This window comes from Chroicocephalus ridibundus, chromosome 1 (assembly GCF_963924245.1).
Source record: "Chroicocephalus ridibundus chromosome 1, bChrRid1.1, whole genome shotgun sequence".
Classification (NCBI taxonomy): Eukaryota; Metazoa; Chordata; class Aves; order Charadriiformes; family Laridae; genus Chroicocephalus; species Chroicocephalus ridibundus.
This window is the reverse complement of record NC_086284.1, coordinates 122,833,994-122,855,887: the sequence shown is the minus strand read 5'-3', so window position 1 is coordinate 122,855,887 and position 21,894 is coordinate 122,833,994. Positions and strand designations below refer to the sequence as shown.

At 39.2% G+C, this 21,894-nt stretch overlaps 1 protein-coding gene across 2 annotated transcripts; it reads right to left on the bottom strand.

Moving 5' to 3' along the window:
- Nucleotides 1-3,747: 3,747 nt before the first annotated feature.
- Nucleotides 3,748-21,725, bottom strand: IFT57 (intraflagellar transport 57). Of its 2 annotated transcripts, none has more exons than XM_063349232.1 (11): nt 21,505-21,725; nt 18,849-19,011; nt 17,247-17,365; nt 16,214-16,304; nt 12,875-12,943; nt 12,201-12,323; nt 8,997-9,068; nt 8,267-8,398; nt 7,271-7,333; nt 5,408-5,474; nt 3,748-4,182 (listed from the first exon to the last, which is right to left on the bottom strand). In XM_063349232.1, the coding sequence occupies exons 1-11, from the start codon at nt 21,696-21,698 to the stop codon at nt 4,004-4,006; spliced, it is 1,272 nt and encodes a 423-aa protein (XP_063205302.1). In that variant the 5' UTR covers nt 21,699-21,725; the 3' UTR covers nt 3,748-4,003. The 2 variants fall into 2 exon arrangements, with proteins under 2 accessions (XP_063205302.1, XP_063205308.1); XM_063349238.1 differs by having other exon boundaries at nt 21,540-21,675.
- Nucleotides 21,726-21,894: the final 169 nt, after the last annotated feature.

Below are 21,894 nucleotides of genomic sequence, written 5' to 3'. Positions count from 1 at the left end.
ACAAGAAAGCGGAAAGCGGGGACACTGCGGGAACTGGGAGTGGGTATTCCCAGGCAGGTTGTTACGCTGCCGAAGTCTGCTGCTGGTTTCAGCCAAGCAACAGGCAGGAGGATGTGCAGCGCGTCTGCGCATCCACGTGCAGCTGCCCGGTGGAAGCACACTGCCGCATTGACATTCAGGGAGCGGGCTGAGTGCCAGCGCGAAGAGAAACAGCCTCATGCTAATTTCTTCCTTTTTTTTTTTTTTTTTTTTTTTTTTTTTAATTAACGTTTGTCAAACTTGGAGAGAAGCCCAGGCTGCAAAATTTGGACACAGAATTCAAAGAGCTCAGAAGCTGGAAATGTTCACATACAGGCTCTTCATTTATGCCTAGTTTTTTTTATAGGTCGTACAGAGATGACTTAATTGGTCTTACAGTAACTTATAATTAACAATACAGTGATTTTTATTTTTTTTTATTTCATAGTGCACAGCGGAGCTATACTCGAAAAAAATAGTGCCAATGTTTAAAAGTAGGCAGGCGTCTGTTTTCCTTTTCAAGAAGAAATTTTCCCTGAAGTTCCTCTCTTTTGGGTAGGGGAAAAGGGGAAGGCCCTTAATGCTGTCAGCAGAAAAGAGCGAGAATATTTTGACCAGATCTGGGAGTTGTTTTAACAGTTAGTGGTTTCTCAAATTCATGTGAACTTCCTGCACAGCACTCACTGGTACAAGTTCAAATGATTAAGAATGATTAACCTGTGTCGTTAATGAAATACTGAATTCTTGGCATAGGATTGAAAGCCGCTATTACACTCTTGCAATTTCAGTACTAAGCCACTATCTCCACAGAAGGTTCTCTATGTGAGAATGGGATTAAGAGGTAAAAATCCAGCCCTTACTTTGCACTTTCTACCAGCACAGCACATAATATTCAGCAAATCATCCTGTCTGCTGACATTAGAGGAGAATGGGTATTGGAATATTATATTTTTTAAAGACAGTCATGCATGTAACATCACTCAAACATCCTAAATGGCCTGTAAACAGCACCTCTAATAGGGTACCAAGCACTAAGGCTATTTCCAGTTCCTAGCAGGGCACTTTCATCCATTGGATCCTATCCTAGAGATAGGATAGCCCAGGGAAATAAGACAATGAGTCACATTATGAGGTTCAGAGGGATTTCAGAGCTGCAGAAACCCTAAGAAGACGTTGCTAGTGTTCCTTTTCTGGAGCTTTGAGGAATACAGGCAGGAGAATGAGCTGGCTGCAGAGGAGCCTTCCTCAGCCATATGTTTCCAAGAGCCAAGTCTCAGCTCTCCCTGAGGCCACAGATGAGACTGAACTATTGCAGTGCTCCCAGCAAGGACAAAACCCACGGCTTCTCTGACCAGATTCAGCAAATGAAACTCCTTGTTTGTCCTTCTGCGCTACTTCTAGCTCCATCTACAGTGAGCTTCTATTTTCCTTCTAGATGACATGTAACAGTGGCACCGTGCCTCCATGCTGACGTATTTCAGAGGACGGAAAATGTTAAGAGACCTTGGAAGAGGAGCGCTGTATATGAAAGTGAGCTCTTACGAAAGTCCTTCTGCCCCAAATACTCTTCAGAAGACGACTGTTGTATAGCACAGCACAGCCTCACGTGCATCCTACTAACTTAGGGACACCTTCATTTTTTTGGTCTTCAGTTCTGACATTGCATTTGCTAATAAGCAACGTATGAAATCATGTGAATCAAGTGATTTAATTCTAACGTGGCTTCTGCTTCCTGCATTGATCCAGCAGTGGAATAATTACACAGATAATTGCTTTTTTAGAACAGCCTTTCAGGCTGCTTGTGACAGACCTCATTGCTCTCCTCATGCTCTTAAGGCGGGCGGTGTGGCTGCTTGCTGCATCAGTGAGACTGCTTTCAGAGCAGGGTCAAGTAATTTTCCTGTCAAAGTGGGCAAATGGCTTGCTTTGCCAGATGACAATTAAGGGCCACGTATCACTCTTGAGACAACAAAAGTGTCCTGCTTAGATTAATGCAGTTTCAGACAGTACCGCGAAAAATAATGTAGATCCATTACATATAATTAGCACGCTATTTAAGAATTACTTTGGCATGAAGGAGGCTAGCTTGTCTTCTGGAGATTTTTCTACCACATTGGAGGGTTTTTGGCCATGCTTGTCTCAACAGATTCACTTCTAATGGAATAAGAGGCTCTATTCATAAGGGAAGGTTTTTGATTAATTGCGTTTGTTATATTAGCACGAAGGAGGAGTTTTGTGGGGAAAGTATTTACATAAACAGCATTTATACAGCACAACATTTGCAATCCAAAAGCGTCAGTGAGCTGCTTTGCAGGCAATGCAGAAGGGGATTGCTTTATCTTAAGTTGAAGTAAACCCACTGTTAAAGTAAATATGCAGTAGCAACACCAGCTAACAAAGGGAACATGAATAACTTTTCTAATTTAAGATGAATGTGGGAGGATATAGGTAGGCAGCAAAAGAAGTTGGAAACTGATTTCCAGTGTGATTCATAGAGATTTTCAGCAGCTGCTTGCACAGGTAAATTATAATAGTTGACATTTACATATAGCTTTTCACTTATTAAAATCTGATAGGTCTAGGGCTTTTTCTTTTGGGCAAATGAAATACTGAAGCGCAACAAAATTAAGAAACTGGCTTACGGTACTGACTGTGTCAAGTATCTTGTCTTTCAGACACAGAACTGATCCCCTGATTCCGCAAAATACTGCTCACCTTTAAGTGAGAGAAATTAATTGTAAGATGAATGGATTTGCCTTCAGAAGTTAGAGGAGGATTTTAATATCGCTGGAATTGTAGCACTATTGTCTGTGGCTTATGAACAATGGTAACCAAAAGGATGTACTAGTACTTTAATAAGGTTATTTCTTTGTTCCCCACTCCTTCATTACCAATAACATCTAGAATTACTCCCTACCTACGCGTTTACCAAGACCGAGGGAGCTCCCTGTTGCCGTTACATTTCCAACCCCTTCCTCCTACATTTCTCTTCTCATTCGTATTACACAACTAGATTTGGCAGTATTTTTCCTTAACAGAGATCAAAATTAGGTGTTCTAACACAAGAACAGAAAACAAGAATAATCCAAATGATGTCCACGGAGCTCTACTACATACTATAAATGAAAGCGGCATTTGACCCCATGCATAATATAAAGTGACTCTGGAACGGTGACAACACATGGAAAAACATTAGAAAGCCAACAGTAATTTTCAAACAGTACTTTCCACATTCTTTGGTCTTATATAGATTTTGTTATCATTGCTTTTGTTAGAGGCAATGTAAAAATAATTGCAAAAAAATATCCATACCGGTCTATCTAGGGGACCACCCCCCCACCCAGGAAAAAAAAAAAAGTGAGGAATAACGTGGTTGTCCATTCACAAATTTGTGTAGGGCTGCCCTAGGAGCATTCCAATATTATTGAAAGGTTAGTTTATTACTTAATTCATAAACTTCAATTCAAAGCAACAATTTACTTTTGCTTGCAGCTGATAGCAATTTTGACCCAGCCTTTTAGAAAGGGTAATGCTGTATTATTTCAATATTGTCAGTTAAATACTTTATACTAAATGTATGTAAATGGCAGTGATAGACATTCTAAATTCCTTTAAAGTCCTCTGCAAGCAATTTTCTTTCAGCACTGTAGCATATCAAGATTACAGGCTGTCAGTATCCTTCTATAGACCTTCACACTAAATAACACTCTACAATGAAGTAGAGACATGTTCATTAATAAGAATTTATTAGTATATTTGGAAGGAATCTGCAGTAAATCTTTACAGCACAAAACTAAACATGGCTCCATGTTGAGTTCAAAGTGTGCACGTTACTTCTTAAAAGTGCATGACAAGCATCTTGTTAAAAACAAACGAGAAAAAAAGAACGTTCCCCCTTCCTCAACAAAAAGGAACCTCTAAACTCACAAAAAAGCAAATGGTAGAAAACTGTATTTTGGGCAAACCAAGTCAGCTCCAAACAATTTTAATAAGCACCTATTGTGGCTTCTGAAATCATTGTTGCATGCATATCTGTAGTCATATTGGATTTCTCTTTCAGCTTTGACTGGAGTAATGTGTGTTCCATTACACCAATTTGTATGTCCATCTGAATGGTTTCTTGCTTCAGTTTTGTTAAGGCCTGTTTAATCTTCACTAGAGGAGCTGTTCAAAAAAAAGATAAACAGTGCAACTCTGTGTCAGCTATTTAACACAAAAGCATTATTTTCTATAATTCACTCCTTAAACAAAAGGGCGTTCTACTCTAAAGACATGACTGTACTGATACATCATTTTTAATATGCAAGACACTTTAAAGATAGAAACAGGCAATGACAATTTTGCTGTCTTCTTGACATCTAAGATCTGCATAAAGACGTGCATCAACATTGAGACAGATTTTTCAATGATGTGTTTTGCTCAGCTGAAGGCCTCATCCCAATACCTAACTTGGAGTTTGGTAGAGAACTGAAGACACTTTCAAGCAGGAGGTCATCTTACCTGTGAAAAGCTAATAAAATGTTTTGTGCTCCATACTTTGTTTCTAATCCCTCAGCTCCCACTAATATCACCCTAGGGATGCTGCTGCTGCATCATACTGATCCTTATAATTCTGGGCTCTAGATTTTACCTTGACCCTTGGCCACGCCATAATACAGAAAAAGCGTTGCGAGGCAGGTGAGTAGCTCCTTCAGAGTGAAGCAAGGGTGCACAACATTTCCTTAAACAGTAACACTTACAACTACTTGAATAAATTAGTGGTAATGGTTACAGTTAAATATGGATACAGTTTGCATATTTAGCCCTACTGTAACGTGCATCCATTTATTCCTGCATTCATACTCCTTATACATTTGCAACAGAATGCATTTATCAGCAAAAATCTCAAACAACCAGATCCTGAGTCTGAGATAAACTAATTCAAATAGGTATGTAGCTTTAAGTATTAAGAAAAAGTACAAACATCAAAACACCAAAACAAATTTTCTCACTGACTCCAGCCAGCCTTAGTCGGGGAATCTAACAGCTACTGCCAGCAACTATTTCAGAGTAAAAGGGCTTGAACCTGTAACGTGTGATATTTTTCCAATGAGTTGATAAATATTCAAAGCAGAGACAACGCCCCCCTGCCCTCGTTTTTTTTTCTTTTTAATTTTACAAATACTTACCAAAGGGGGAAATCCTGGAATCTCTACCTTCTGCAGACTTATGTAACCTTTTCAAAGAGGTTTAGACTACTGAGTTTCTTAGACACTTCTTAAAATTTTAATATTGATATTTTGGATTAGTCACTCATTCTGGTCTTATTTTATTTTTCTTTAATAAAGGACAAATTATGCACCTGTCACTAAGGAAATGGGCGTGTGATTTGAGGCAAAAACATACTTACCACCATCAGTCATGCTGCTTCCTTTCTCTTCAGTTTCCTGCTTTACTCTCTCTAATACTTCTGTAATCTTAAAATAGACATTTCTTTCTTAACTAAACCAGATGAATGTCAAGTTAAAAAAAGAAAACAAAAAATTATCTGCTGAATAACTGTATTACTTAAAAAAATGAACTAATCTTAGTTGTTGTATATGGAGAAACAATTTTTTTTCAAACATTAAGAAAATTTAACTGAATTAATGTTGTAAAAATTACAGCAAAAAGAGTAAGAAGTTGGCCAAACAGCACGGTGTTACGGCGAATCTGCGCATCCCAAAGCAATAGAAAGAACAGTGTGAGTGTTGCAGTATGATGCTGGATGGCAGACAGGAACCAATGTCCCTGCAGACCAAGATTTACCAAATGACCATGCCAGCTGCCCTTCTGGAAGTGTCAGGACTTCAGCAGATGACAGTGGAAACCTGAGAAACAGCACTGCAGCAACAGACGGTGCAACAGTTAAGTCTGCTGGCAGTGGCAGGGGTATGGGTATGTAAAATGCACGTATGAAGAATAAAACTGCATTTCAGCACTGACTATCGACAAAATTTGCCTTTGTACACAATGAAGAAAAAGCAAAGACATGATTCTAAGGTACAGTCTAGGTAATAATTTAGTATTTTTGTCTATAATATAAAAATGGCCTTCATTCAGGATTCAATAAGACTTTTCAGTAAGAAAAAAGAAGCACTGCTGCATTGTTATTGCATGCCTGCAGTGGTACTGGTGTTGCCGAGTGGGCTGAGATTTGATTCCGTGTCTGTAAGATCAGTAGTAACATCCAATGTGTCGTTTATCTCAGATATGCACCACTGCATCTACATAGTTTGAAGGCTGCCTACTAGTAACATGTTCATCCTTACTAATCAGACAATAATTTCCAAAGCACAAACACATTACAAATCTGAAGTCATCATAAAGTACTCTCTTTTTTAAACTTAATTCCTTGAGAGCAAAACAGAATGAAGCTCTAATTCTGCAGAATCCATACACAGAAATCTTTGCTACAGAACTCTCGTTAAACTGCTGTGTTTATTACCTACTGCGTTGGACTAGATGATTGTGCTGGTCTCTTCCAACTGAACTATTCTATTCTATTCTGAAAAGTCTCAATTTTACAATTTCCAGCACGTTGTTATGGTGTGATCTATTTTATGTGACTATTCCGGACACTTTATCATCTAATAAATAAAGTGGGTTTTTCAAAGCCAAACAACAGAGAAGTTTAAAAAATTCTGAATTGGACAAAAGGTTGAAAAATTCTAAATGAAATGCCACGAAACACATTGAGGCAGTTAGGAGTCAGGGGATTTTTTCTTTAAATTTGTCAGAGCACTGTTTTTTAAATTTTTTTTTAAACCACAAGCCCACAGAAAAAGTTTTAGGTATTAACATAATTTGCCTGGTATGGAAAGTTGCTATTTAGTCAAATATTGGTTTTAAGTGCTTGGAAGATAAAAATTTCAAATTTTAATTTTAACTAAAAATAAGAGTTAAGCTTTTCTTCTTCCAAAGAACTTATGGATATAATTTGATTAGTCCTTGATAATTCCAGGACACAGGTTATAAAATGCAGAACATTTACCCTCTTTTACAAACTGAGAAAATTAAGATCTCACAATAGTTTGCCCAAATTCACAAGTTAAAAATCAGTGGCAGCCTGGGTCTAAAATTTAGGGACTGGACTAGATCGCCTCCACTAAACAAACAGATTAATATTTAATATAAGAACAAATCAGAAAGAACTAGGTTCATAAAACCACAAACATTAACGAATATTGTTTTTAAATAAGCGGAAAAAAAAATATGCGAAGATGTGTTTTACCTCAGAAAGCACTCTAATCCGTTCAGTTACTCCTCCACTCCCCTCCTGGTACTTCTCTTTAGCCTGGAAAGAAACATATTTATTGCTGTAATGACAAAGCTAAAGAGATGTATGCAGACAGCTCAGAGAGAACACCAAAACTTGCTCTCACACATCCCAGTTCCAGAATTCTCCCACAAAGTCACAGGTTTACAGTGCTACATGTATGAGGACAAGCCTGAAACATCAGTCCCTGTAAAGAATATAATTCAAAAATTTAAAGCAGTTTTAAAAATTGTAATAGCCCTCATACACACACAATAAGAAGTATGTTTTCTAATCATTTACATGAGGAAAAAAAACACAGAAAATTTGCCAGAATGCAGACAGAACTGAGTCCTGAAACCCAGAATATTTCTTCGTCAATAGTAAATTACTATCGTGAAGTTTCTTAAAGTTTGATAGTAAGGTAAACAGAAAGCAAAGAGCTTAAATCCTGTTAGTCTTATTTTAATGTCACACCCACAAATCGGAAGGCTAGCCAAATGGCAGCTTATACAGGCCTCCTAACTAGGGGATCAAAAAGCTTCTCAAACAGCACTTTATTGGCATAAAAACTAAATGAAGTAAAGAAGTAATCAGAGTGCTTTGTGCATGTTAGCACGAGTAATCAATATAAGAGATGAGTGGTGGACTGAGACTGTTTCTTTTCCACTCATCACAGATGCATGAACTTCACAGGGGAAGCAGAACTAGCAATTTACTAGCTGCTAAAGATTGGCAACAGATTTTCGTAATAGTCAGGCAAAAAACATTTACTTTCCCCTGTAGAATAGTTGAATAAAAATAGCTAGCTTAGCTTAAAAACTATGTAATTTGACAGCCATTCAACATTTCCTCTGCTTTATATCCAACAGCAGAATTCCCAGATAACTCCTCCGAGTCTTCTTTGCTTTTACCCTCACTTAATAGCAAGTTAATATTAGAGAAGGCAACAACAAAAGATCAGTGCATTACCTCACTCAGCAAGGCTTGTGCTGAACGGTACTCTTGAACCAAGTGCTCCAACTGATTGTTGATGTACTTTTCCCTGCTGTTGATCTTTTCCAATGTTCTACTGATTTCGTTATGGAGTTTGTCAAGGTAACCCTAGAAAATCATATTCTGTGGGTTGACGGTATACAGAGAGTATGTAAAGAGTATTAAAACGGTGCTGTAATTAAGAAAGGATACGGAAGCCTACAAGCGAGAGAGAAAAATAGTACAGAAATGCTGTGTTTGGCCAACAAAAAATTATTCCTAATGTGTTCTGGTTTGCCCACCTCCCAAACATGTATTTTAAGCTTTACTGCTTCCATCACTCTGCCCCTCTAAATTAATTACAAATATCAATGTCAGTAAGTTACTCTAGCAGCTGTATTTGACAGTATTTTGGTTTTCAGATTGTATTATTGTATTATTCTATTTTGCCCTCTGTAGTCAGGATGTACTTATGGTAATGCATACGTTAATGAACCCTAATATCCCTGTTAATCTTCACATATACAACTCTTTCCCACAAGATATTTTGCCAGTCCCGCTGTCCCTAATCATCATTATCGTATGTTTCCCTTTTTAGTTTTACAGCATTAGCACAAATAAAATGAAGGGGGAAAAAAAATGAACTTAATTCTTAACGTATATCAAATAAAAGAGAAAATAAAACCACTGACAGATCAGTGAAATATTCTGCACATACAAGACATACCCTAGTTTCTTTCAAAGAAGATTCAATTCCATCCTTATGCTGATGCATTTGATCTACATGAATCCTCCAATCCTAAAAAAAAATGCCACAAAGTAAAACACAGGTAAGTACAACTTTTCTCTTTCTCTGTTTACTTGCTGGTATGCAAGGCAGGGTCAGTTCTCTTTTATACTGTTACCACGTATCAGTCTGCCACTGCCATGTTCATATCCAAAGGCACTTGCTTAATGTGACACAATTCATAAATATCCTAAACGTGACACTCACATCCATAAACAAACACTGATATCCCCACAGTAGCTATGCTTTTTAGAGTCTGTTTGATCTTCATGGAACTATTTCTGCTAGAAACCACTCTGGATACCAATACTGAAAATATTGATTATAGCTGTGCTAGTTCAGTTTATTCTTGGACAAAATGGGTGCTTCAAATGCCCAGCACCTACCAGTTCCAGACTATCAGACCTTCCCTTTCTACTTAGTCCTTACTATTATCAGGAGAAGAACAGAAAAAAACGAAAAAGGCAGAAATGCCTAAACTTGTTTTTGATAGTGGGACAAATTTACAAGGGGGAAAATTACTTGCAGCTTCTGGGTCATAGGAAACATACATGGACTCAGGGATGGGGGAGGAGAAAAGGTGCTGGTTTAACTTGATAGGTAGGCATCTTTTACTTAGAAATCAATTCCAGTTCCCAAGCTTTATCACAAATTTTTCCTTATCAGTGCAAACTTTTTACATCTCCCAGACCCAAAGCACAGCTGCAGACAGACTGAAAGTTCGAAATGAAGCAGAGTAGCAGCACTGCATAAGTACTGCTATTTCAGTATTGTGTTTCTGAACACGCTAAAAAATTTTTTTAAGATTTTTAAGCTTTTGGCACTGTACTGGTCTAGGTGTTAAAAAAAAGAGTGATGTTAATAAATCTTTATCACTTGAAATCAAACCTTAGGAGACTTTCTTGTAAAATACGTACTGTAAGGATACGTGGAAGGTAACCGTGTTTGCTTCAGTAAGATTATCTGATCAAGGATCTTTTCAATATGGATGCTAAGCAAAACACAGAGACACAAACTGATCGACAAACAGTAGTGGAGGCATTAACAACAAACAAACCTGGCTAGTTACACTAATGGATCAGGGCACGCGGACTGCGAGACTGTTCACACATTAGAATTATCTGACGGAGGACCTTGTCAAAATGGGATGATAAGGAAAAGGGGGAGGGGCAAACCCAAAATCTATGCAGACACAGACCTGTCTAAACACTAAGGAAGCATTTAGACAAACACTTCTTTAGCGACAAACACTAAAGAAGACAAGAACAAGAAACAAAGCTCTGCTTCTGAACCTGCAGATAAAAAGCAGCAGCTGCACCCACCAGTCTGGGATGTGGACCCGCAGGTCGACAGGCACAGGGGGCTGGGCTGCAGCACCTGAGCAAAAGGAATTCCCAATCCCGGATCTCCTGGAGGATACAGCCACTTATAATGTCTCACAACAGGTACAAAAGAAATCCTGTCTTAAAATAGCTGCACACTTAAACACTTGCCATCCTTCAATCACAGGCCGTGCCACTGATTTGAAGCGAGGCTATCTCCCTGCATAGGACACGCACATAACTACCGCGGGACCGGTGCTTCTGTCTCACTATCTCGGAAGGGCACAGACAAGCATCTGCAGCAGCTGCTCAGCCCATGAGGTTCACCCGCTGTGGTGCTGCTGCCCACAGTTCTCTTCCAGAATGAAACAAAGGCTAGTAGAGAAAACGTGCTTATGTTGTACGTTGGGTTTTAAGTTTACAGCAGACTCAAGGTCTTCTGTTGGTCTGGTGACAATTGCTCCCAATTTGTCAAACTTTAGAGTTTAAATAAAAACAATCCCACCCCTTCCTGCCCAGGACTTTACAAATCAGTTCTAGTTTCTAATGCCATTGATTAAACCATTAACCCTCTCCTGGTACTATGTACAGATGTACTGTGTAGGAAACAGAACATGATGCTTTTGTTGTAGAATGGAAAAAACACCAAACACTTCTCTCCAGTTATTCCTGAAAGAAAAAGAAGAATCCTCTCTTCATGTTCATTTTGACATGTTCCTTAAAGCCAAGAGATGGTGCATTAAACTGGAAGGTAGTAAACCTCCATTCTTACAGTGGCTTTCATTTTCCACATATGTCTTTATTCAGTTTTAATTTCTTAGTGTGAGAATCAAGCATGATGTTCTGTGTAACAGATGGGTTCGCCAAGGATCACAGAAAGGTGGCTCAAACCAGGCAATTCTTCACGTAGAAGAATGCAGTATAGCTTAAGACAGGCAAGCAATTTAACAGATAGTTGAGAGCTTATGCTATTTTTGGCAAGATAATTATCTTTCATTGAATTCTGTATCACTGCTACAGATTGCTCCAACACCCCAACTAGCTGGGTCACAGCAAATGAACAGTTTCAATACTGCACTGATCTCTGTGTGCTACACAAGCTCCTAGCGAGAATGTTTACCGCAATGCCAGGAATAGGTCCTAGGTTTGGACTTTGACTTGCCAAAGATAGACGTCTGCTTCTAAGCTGCTCATTCTAGACTCCTTGGAATAGACTATGGTGAGAAATACTCATGTCTAAGAAATGATGAATTTCATCTTGAGGTAGTTATCTGGATAGGTAAGTAAAATCAGTCAAAAAGTACTCACTTCATTTTGCTAAACATAAGGAGAGACCATGATGACTAGATCAGAAGTACAGACATACTTTATTGCCATTTAAAGTTCAGCAAGATGAATGCCATGCAAACAACCTTTCATGTGGTTGACAAATGGAACAGTTGGAAGGTAAGTTCCTCAGCTGTCTTCCAGGAAGATGTTTTACTAGCTGCTAAACTGAGGGTATAATTTTTCAGAACTATGAATACATTGGAAATGTTTAACGATTTAAGATGTTTTTACTGAATAAACATATGGAAATAGGGTGCCCTGTAAGTAGCAGAAAAAATTATTCGTATATAATATTGGAAAAAAACCTACTGAAAATTATTGCTTCTAGGGTCAAAGTAAGTGACAAAGATTCAGACAAGATAGCATTGGAGAGCCCACTATTCACAAATCTTGGCATGACAAAAGAAAAAAAAAAGTTGTAAATAGAAAGTAAACAACACTGAAATCACACTTTAATCACCATGTGTACACATGCAAAGCCATTCTGGCATACCTTATTGTCAGTCCTGACTGTAACTTTCAGCTGTGGAAGCACACGTTCCACTTCCAGATTCCATTCTGCTGCATCTATCGTGGACTGTAAAATCTCGTCGTGCTTTGCAGAGTCATTCATGTCCTGTGTAAAAATCACAACGTTTGTATACAAAATATCATCATTATGCACAGTGAGAACTGTTAGAAATCATGTTATAATGGCTTACAATGTTCATAGGCAAGAAAAAAATTACATCCAGAACAATCTAGACTATAGACATAACAGACTTCTTTAATGGCTTTCTTTGAATTCATAAAGACTAGGAATTGAAATAAATATATCTTATCATCATACTTAGAATTGAAAAGAACAAAATGTGTATAATAAGAAATTATAATACATTCCAGAAATAGCAAGGGGGGGGGGGAATTAAAATATACTCAAGAAACTAATACTACATTTCCCTAAAAGTCTCTGCAAACTTTCTTGCAAATGTTTCTAGCAACCTTGCAGTGATAACAGTTTAGAAACCGGATGCACATTTTTCTTTTAAAATAAGCTAATTCATTTTGGTTGGAATGTTTTTTCAAGTTTAGACTATAAAAGGACTTCCACACTTAAATCCAACAGAAATAAATGGCTGCTACAAACATAAAAATCTCTCAAGAGAGGACTGATGGGTAACAACTTACTGATCTGTACGTCTGTGCCTTTAGAACATTCAGGTCAATAAAATTCTCTTCATTGTCCGACTCTTCTTCCTTAAGGAAAGTTACAAAGTAAGACTTCAGTAAGTATTGCACAATCTTTCTCCATAATTTTATTTTGCAGGAGCACAGGACAAGAAGTATTAAATTCCAAATTTCTGACATGGAGAGTTTATGATAATGGAGCTTGCATTTACTTAAAATCTTGGGAGGAGACACAATATCTGGGACAAGATGAAAGATGAAAGCTACCCCACATTTTCCTCAGGGTGCCACAGTATTAAAAACTAAGCTTATCAACCAACTAAGAAAACCCCCAAAACCTAAGCCCTCTGTCATCAAACGGGCCATTATCAATAGCTGTATGGTAACTGTAATTTCTTATGCATTTCCTAAAGCTTTGCATTAAAAATAAAACCAACCCAAAACGAAAAACAAACCACAACTAGACCTATACACAGTTTTCAAGATGTTGTTTGCACTACGGATTTGGAGCTGCAGAATGATGCCACATTTGAAAAGCATGCAGAAAAACAGAATTCAAATTGAGGCAATTTATTTGTTTTCTTGCCCATGACACTACACACTGGGCTGACAGTTTTACAGAATTATCTATTATAGCCTCAAAATTGCACTCCTCAGTGATCACGATCGGCTCAGAACCCATCACTGCGTAAGTCACAGATGCTTTTGCCGTACATTACCCTCCATTTATCTATACTGAATTTCACTTGCCATTTTATCATCCATACACTTCACTCTTATACACCTTGTCATTCTGTGGCTCTTCTGTTAGCCATCATCTTTTCCACCGAAGTTAAACTTCATCATTCACCTCCTTTCTAGACAAGTCGTGTCTATGCTGCAATAACACGGGTCTTAGTGTAGAACCCTCCAAGACTCAGTGAAAACCTGAAAGCTCATTCCTGTACCTTACCTAGTTCTTAATTAACAGGGCCCACTTTATTTTATGCTGGTATATTTGGCCCCTAGTCCCCTGAATACTTGCAAAAAATTAATGGTGACTAGACTGGGACTATCTTTTGCTAAATGGACAATATATATTTGTACAGCACTTAGAAGAACATACTACAACACTACCATGACAACAACAAGACTAGTTATCAGAACTGAGGAGCCAAACCGTGCAGAATTCCTTGCACAGCCAGCCTCGCTGGCTTCTGTTCAACTAATTCCCTAAGATTTGCAGAACAAGGCTTGTTTCTGTCTGCCTCATCAATTTCATTCAGAAGAATAAAAACCAGAAGAACAATCAATGAATCTCATGATTAGCATTTAACTACTGGAAATACTGCTAAATTCAATTATGGATACAGCTAATACATACAAGACATATCAAAATATTGGCAGCAACAAAGGACCGGGAGGAAAAAACCCAAACCTTAGATCAGCGTATAGTTAATCCCTGTAGAACCATTATAGGCTCTAAAAAGTGGTTATCCACTTGGTATAATCCTAGCTCAATGGTTTTATTAACACACAAAATCAGAAGAGCTAATAAAACACATTAGTTGTGAAAATCATGGCCTCAGATACTACCTGAGAGCAAATCCAGAGGTTCTTTGAAGGGTTTCAACTGTGCCTTAGTTAACTGTTTCCTCCCCACTTCCCAATTTAACAGCTTAGACCTTAATGAGACACAGAAAAGAGCAGACCGCTGACTGTTTTCATATTTAAAGCTTTTAACCAGCAGCTTACATTTCTGAGGCTAGTCAAACATGCAATACAGAATGTCTCTTATTGCTCTCAGAATTATTCAAAACTTTTTCTGTGGAGACTTCAAAGCTGGTAAAATGCAACCAGGCATCCACATCACAATATCTGCATATTGTATGAAACTTAAGAATAAAAGTTTGGAATTCTTCTGGGCTAATAAAAATGAGAAAAATAATGCAATACTTCGGAAAACTGTGAGAAGAGGAAGAAGGGAAGCAAATTCTTCAACTGTTCCACTTTTGTGGACTACTGGTATGTAAACTGGGAGTATGATCAGAACCATATGACAACATTACTGGCACTCTATTTCAAACTTCTATGACCTTTAATTTTTCCCAAGCACTTGAAAAATGTGAAAACTAAAATGGGACAGTTGTGGCATTTTCTATCTAGTATTGCTGGGCATTAACACTCCAGAAAATTGGTTTGTCCTCAAGTTATTTATTGACACAGCAAGTGAACACTTCCAGGCTCACAGCTTTCATTATTTCGGTTTTGATCTGCATTTACTTTGCACAGAATCATCAGTTTTTGGAGAAATCAGATGTGAAACTAACTTGTTTTTGTAATTTTCACTTGTAATTGTCTTTATCTAACTTCCCTCTCCAGAAATATCTTGTTTAAGTCATCAGTAAAGAGTCACTTCAAGAAGACTGACAGAGGCCTGTGTAAATGACAATGTCTTGTGATAACATTATGCTATCAGGTAACAGCGAGACTCCAACTCTCAAAAATAATCATCTGAGAAAATCAATCAGCAAGAAACAACTTCTATTCAACATCCATCCATCAGTTAAGTCCTAAAATCATATTTGAACTTAGAGGTGTATTTCACAGGCTATGAAAATAGACGTGACGTCTTCACTGTAATTATTATAGTTAAAAAGCAGGAATAAACAAACCAGTTCATCCTCAAACACTGTCATCTTGTTGGTAAAGACTTCTGCAGCCAGAATGGATGATTGGGTATTACCATTTCATTCGTGGAATATATAGCAATGCGCTGCCATGACCTTTCTCTAGAGAAACAATTCTGTAACCTTTATTTAGGTCTTTGCTGGTGTTTTTAAACAAATGCTCGGTTTCCAGTTGTCTTTTCCATCTATGCTGTTCCCAAATCTTACGATCAACTAAGTACCAAAGTTACTGTTTCCAATTTACAGTGAAATCTGAGTTACAATAGTGAGCACTCTATTAATTAAGCACTGCACAAATTTTAACCAAATATTAGCCAATTCTGTAAACAGGGATCAAAGTTTTGTTTAACATCAACAGCTTGTATCAGCAGAAAACAAACAGTTCTGAATCTATGTGATTTTAATGTACGGTTAAATTCCACTTCACATTAACTGTAAATGAACATAAGAACATAAGTTCTGTCCCGATGAGTTAACAACCTTATCTGAAAGGAAACAAAAAACTCTATAGAGAAGCTGACAATGCAGGAAAGGAGATGCAGGAAAGAAGGGCGATGGAATAGCCAGCAGAAAAGACTTCTTGAACAAATCCAAACAAAATGAAGAGTGAGAAAAATTTCCTCAAACCTGAACAATACTTATATAATCAAAACCAGTTAGGTAAACCTACCGCAACATCCTCTTCCAGTTTATTAAGCGTTAATTCTGCATCATCTTCTGTTATTTCTTCTTCTTCTAGCTCTTCTGTTGGATATGCTGGCCTGAAATCAGTACAAACAACAGTAGAGCTTTTAAACACAGTAAATTGGAAATACCTCTGTAAATTGTTCCTAAGCAAACAAAACAGTTCATGAGAAGTATGGATGATATAGAATACAACTAGACAGTGTCTCACACACTTAAATAAATAAAATTAACACTCGGCCTTTAAAGTCGTTGTTAAAGTCTGTCTTAAAAGTGAGAGTTGGTTATTATGCCAAGCAGTACACTACATTCATACTGCAAAGATATCTTGGGAGTCAATTTCAAGTCATTTTCTGTTTTGGTCTAACCTCTTAAAATTTAAGTGCAAGTCACCCCACACTCATTTTTGGCTTGCAGTGGAATTTGTGTACTAAACAGAGGTACCAGTAAAATAATTTTGAGGTAGAAATTACTTCACTATATCCATTTCAAAACCCATCAGAGGGAAGGAATGAAATCAAGAGCACTTTTAAACAAATTTTCATATTCTTGAAATTATCCGTGACCTAATTTCTCCTAAGATTTCCTTCGGATTAAATACTCAAAGTTACTGTAGCCTACTTGTAACATGATCACATATTGTGCATACCTCCAACTGAAGAGGTAAAGATTAATTGATAGGACCTAAAAGAACATTAATGTGTTTAAACTCAACTGTCGGATTAATGAGCAGTTATGCCTAGGAAAATGACCAAAAAAAGGTCATCAGTCAAATCTTTATTAATTAGCTAAGTCTATTAATGGCCCAAACTCATCCTTGCTGGTAATAGACTAAATTGTGTGAAATTGCATTAGAAATTAATTTGTCCCACTGCTTCAAGCCTAGTTGAGTTCTGGAGCTCATGAAACTTCAAGTAAAACATTTTTGGTAATTACTATGTTTTGTCTTTACAATTATAACTTACATTTGTTTGCTGGAAAACAAAGCATAAGGGAGGATACTTAAAAGTGTACTATACCTTTTCCAGCTAAAGCCAGTGTATTTCAAGGCTTCTTCAGCCAAACAATCAAGAACATAGCATGCTTGCTCTCCGTAGCCTGCCTTTAATTTTGAAGGAGGAAAATCCACAGGCCTTCCCTAAAATAAATAGGTAAACTGTTTGTTAATGGCCACCCATCGATCAAGTTTCCTCTCAGGTAGGTAACAACATTTACTATGCTAAAACCAAAGCGTCCATTGTATATGAAGATTTTACCAATGTGAATACATATTCTTCCCCTATGCAGCTCCAGTCAGGCAACAGAAGGGAAAACAGAATAACCCAAGGAACAGATACAGCGTAGAAATCTTAAAGCACCTGGTAACAGAATACTCACAGGGAGCAGAAGAGTTGGAAGCTGCAAGGGAGCTAAATGGTCAAGCACACAAGTGGCACGCCAGCCAGGCAAGAACAGCTATGGAGGAACTCAGGTACTGAGACTTAACCACCAGCTTTTCAACTTTGCCTTGTTTGTTACAGGTTTTGTTTATAAAACACTTTATTTATTGCTATCCTATAGAATAAATATCTTAGGGTTTTTTATCAAGTAACTCCTTTAGAGAACAGTGTTCTTAACATCATTCACAGCTGTACCACAGTATAATCTCCCGTAAAATCATACTTTCCATAAGTTGACACACTCTCCTAACCTTCAGGGGGGAATTTAATATTGAAAAAAATCCCAATAATTCCTGGCAGTTTATGCAACCTTTTGCTCCTTAACAAAAAAAAAACCAAAAAAAAAAAGAAGAAGAAAACACGAACACAATTCTAAACCATTTCCTTCACTATGAATTATACTATTGACTTTGGCAGGAGCAGGATCACAAGCACTGTGTAAACTTTCAAGATAAAATCTTTGTAAATTCATAGAATGGTTTAGGTTGGTAGCGGCCTTAAAGACCTACTAGTTCCAACCCCCCTGCCATGGGCAGGGACACCTCCCACTAGACCAGGCTGCTCAAAGCCCCATCCAGCCTGGCCTTGAACACCTCCAGGGATGGGGCATCCACAGCTTCTCTGGGCAACCTGTTCCAGTGCCTCACCACCCTCACAATGAAAACTTCTTCCTCATACATAATCTAAATCTATCCTCTCCCGGTTTGAAGCCATTACCCCTCATCCTATCACTACGTGCCCTTGTAAAAAGTCCCTCTCCAGCTTTTCTGTAGGCCCCCTTCAGATACTGGAAGGCCGCTATAAGTTTTCCTCTAAGCCTTCTCTTCTCCAGACTGAACAACCCCAACTCTCTCAGCCTGTCAAGAAATTATACTACTACAAATGAGCAACATATGTGGCACTATAAGAAGTAAGTCTGATTTAAGCAATTTTACAGATTGTGGAACAAAACTAATTGGAATCATATATAATATTGTAAGACCATTTTCGTAGTGCCAAAAATTTGGCAAGTAGGTACACACAGTGTAAACTTCCAATTAACTAATTAACACAGTACACACTTACAGATAGGAAGTCTGTCCAGTCCTTGGTAACATAATCAGACAGCAGAGAAAGTATGTCATTACTGTTATTTCTGAAGGTGATGCACGTGCTTGGCAAAACAGCATGTTCAACACTTACGAATGATCGCAGTTCTGAGAGTACATTTGATATTACTGCATTGGGGTCATCATATTCTTGTGGCTGTTCGAAGGGATGTCCCGCTTTAGTGATCAGCCAAGCGGCAAGTGTGCAAAACATAAAGAACTGCTCACCCGGATTAGTGGGCAGTGCAAAGTAGTGCCTGTTTAAAAAGCGGGAAAAAAATGGTAAATATTCTGAGCTCCAGAAGTTCTTACAGCACCGGCTAGAAAGCAGTTTCTTTAACTGACTTTCTCAATGAATGATCCATCTCAACTAAATTCAGGATATCTAGTTTCACACATAACCACAGTAGACTAAGTTTTCTACGTGCAGCTCATCTGTTTCCTGCTTTGAGTAAGCTATTAATCAACACTAGGCTTCAAAGGAATCAAAAGGAAACCAGCTACTCCTCTCTCCTCCCAGTAGGATTATAAACTTTCAGTTAAACACCACCAAATTAAAATTTCCACATAAACCCAAGTTATTTCTCTTATTTACCTGAGCAGTCTCAAATCATGATGAGCTCGATTCTGTTCCCATTTAATTTTAAGGATGCAGAATCCATCCCATCACTTCATAAAATACCACCACTAACTAATTAAGAGCCCATGCAACGGATTCATTCAAATGTCCCTTACATAACATAAAATACTTAAAAGCTCAAAAGAATCAAAAGTCAAAGGTCAGTAATTGCCAGTAACTTGTAGACCATGAATGAGCTAAGATTTTGCTAAATCTCAGGCATTTTTCACAGGGCAAGTGATTTACAGTGCAAAACAAAATTTAAATTTGAAAACCATCCTGTGAATTGATTAGCAAAGTGATTGATAACTACTGCCAATATGACACACCAAACAGCCTACTTCAAAAACAAAATTCAAATGATCCATTGCTAAAGCTTTATATGTTTACCCATGACACTGGAAGCCAGGGTGGATTTGTCTTACCTTTTATCTACTTTAAAACACCTTGAAAAATGCTTTAGAAGCACATATTGCTCTCTGTTAAAGACAATTCAGACAAACAGCACAAAGAAAGGTATCTGTATTGGCAAATACACTTGAATAAACTTAAATGGCACTTCCTTGAGGGAGAAAAAATTTACTGAAGCCTTATTGCATAGAGACATGCGTCCTTTTTCTGCATATTGTCCTCATCCATGCTATTATACTACAGAAACCTCACCTTCTGTTCCCTTCTTAACATCGCCAAATACTCTTTCCTGAAACAGCAATACATACAGTTCCTTTTGCTCCAAAGTTCCCCAAACCTCTTCCCTTTCCCATATTCCCCCAGAGTGGCAAAAGGCCGGTGTACCTAAATCAGCACGTAAGCTCAGATCAGGAGCACATTTTTGAAGCAATCCTTCCAGCCATCCTCATCTACTGTGCTTTGGGTCACTTTAGACAGCAAGGTACACTAACTGGACCTATTTTGGATCACGCTGAATTGGAAGATGTGGTCCTAATGAGAATTTGGTCCACAAAATCAGACCACAGTGAGTCCCTCCCAAAATATAAATTGCGTGCACACTGGATACTTGGAATGAAACACTTCCCCTTAGACACAGCTGCTCGCTAATGGGGACAAAAGTTCGCTTCCTTGCTCCGAATACACTGATGGTCAGACAACTGGCTAAAACCAGCTTACAGCCACTGAGCTCATACTTGAGCCTCCCTCTCAACAAGAGAGTAATTTGGACTACGGTTTTCCCCCCTATTAAATTGCTGCTTACAGAAAGCTCAACTATGTTATATGCTGCTGTGGAGCATGACTGAAACTGATGGATGGATTTGAATGTTATATGGGCAGGCAGATGTTGGGAGCACATTGGTCTCATTTCCCAAGTTTTCTGTCTCCCACCGAAATTAAAAAAAAAAAAAGAATAAAAAAGATGTTACCTATAAAACAAATATGTATTGGAAATGAAAAACCAGACTTAAAAACAACAGGTCCAAGCCCCCTTACGAATACACCCCCCCACAAATAGTTACCCTGAATAACAGAAATTCATTTAAGGTAAAATTATTTTTTGCAGAGATACACTGGCATGCAAATATTCATGGAATCACGGAATTTCAGAGTTGGAAGGGACCTCTAGAGATCATCTAGTCCAACTCCCCTGCTAAAGCAGGATTGCCTAGAGCACATTACTCAGGACTGCATCCAGGCGGGTCTTGAAAGTCTCTAGAGAAGGGGACTCCTACTGGGGGGGTGGGCAGGGAAGGTCAAGTGACTAGTGACTTATCACATCTCAGCCTTTAGAGGAACTTCTCATTTTGAAAGCTTCAAAGTCATACAGGATGCGGTGAAGATGACAGGTTTTCACTTGACTCAGGCATCTTGTCATCTGAGAGCGAGCCAGCCTTCCTTTCCCAGTCCCTGACCGCAGTGGCGTAACCCTCCCGCCGGGATTTCTCCCCGCCAGCACCGAGGTCGGCCCGTGCCCGACGACTCTCGCTGCACCCGTGGCGGCTGCGGACCCCCACGCGTGGAGCTTCGTACCAGGCGGCGCGACCCCCCGGCCCCAGCCGGCCCCCCGCCGCGGCCAGGCCAACGCCTTCCGGGCGAAGCCGCCGCCGCCGCCCTCCCCGGGGCTTTCCGCGCCCCCCGGCGCCGCCGCCATCCGGCCGGCGGAGCGGGCGAGGGGCACCTGGAGAGCGGCCGCATGTTGTGGCGCCGCAGCACCTCCTCCTCGTAGCTGAGCAGCTTCAGCTTGTCCAGCAGGTCCTCCATCAGCACGAACATGTGATAAGCCGCGCCCGGGCCCCGCTCCGCCACCACCTCCTCGTCCCGCTCCCCCGCCCCGCGCCGGAGCCCGCCGCCCCCCGCGGCCTCTTCCGCCATCTTGGAGCCCCGCCGCCGCTGCCCGTAACCGAGGCAACCGGGCCCTACCAATCCTCGCCTGCCGCGGCCCCCCTCCTGACCCAATCACAGGCGCCGAGAAGCCGGGCCCGTCCAGTGCGAGCCACCAATGGCGACGAGGCATGGCGAGCCTACATCCAATCACCGCTCCATTGGGCTTCGTCACTTCCGCTCGGTA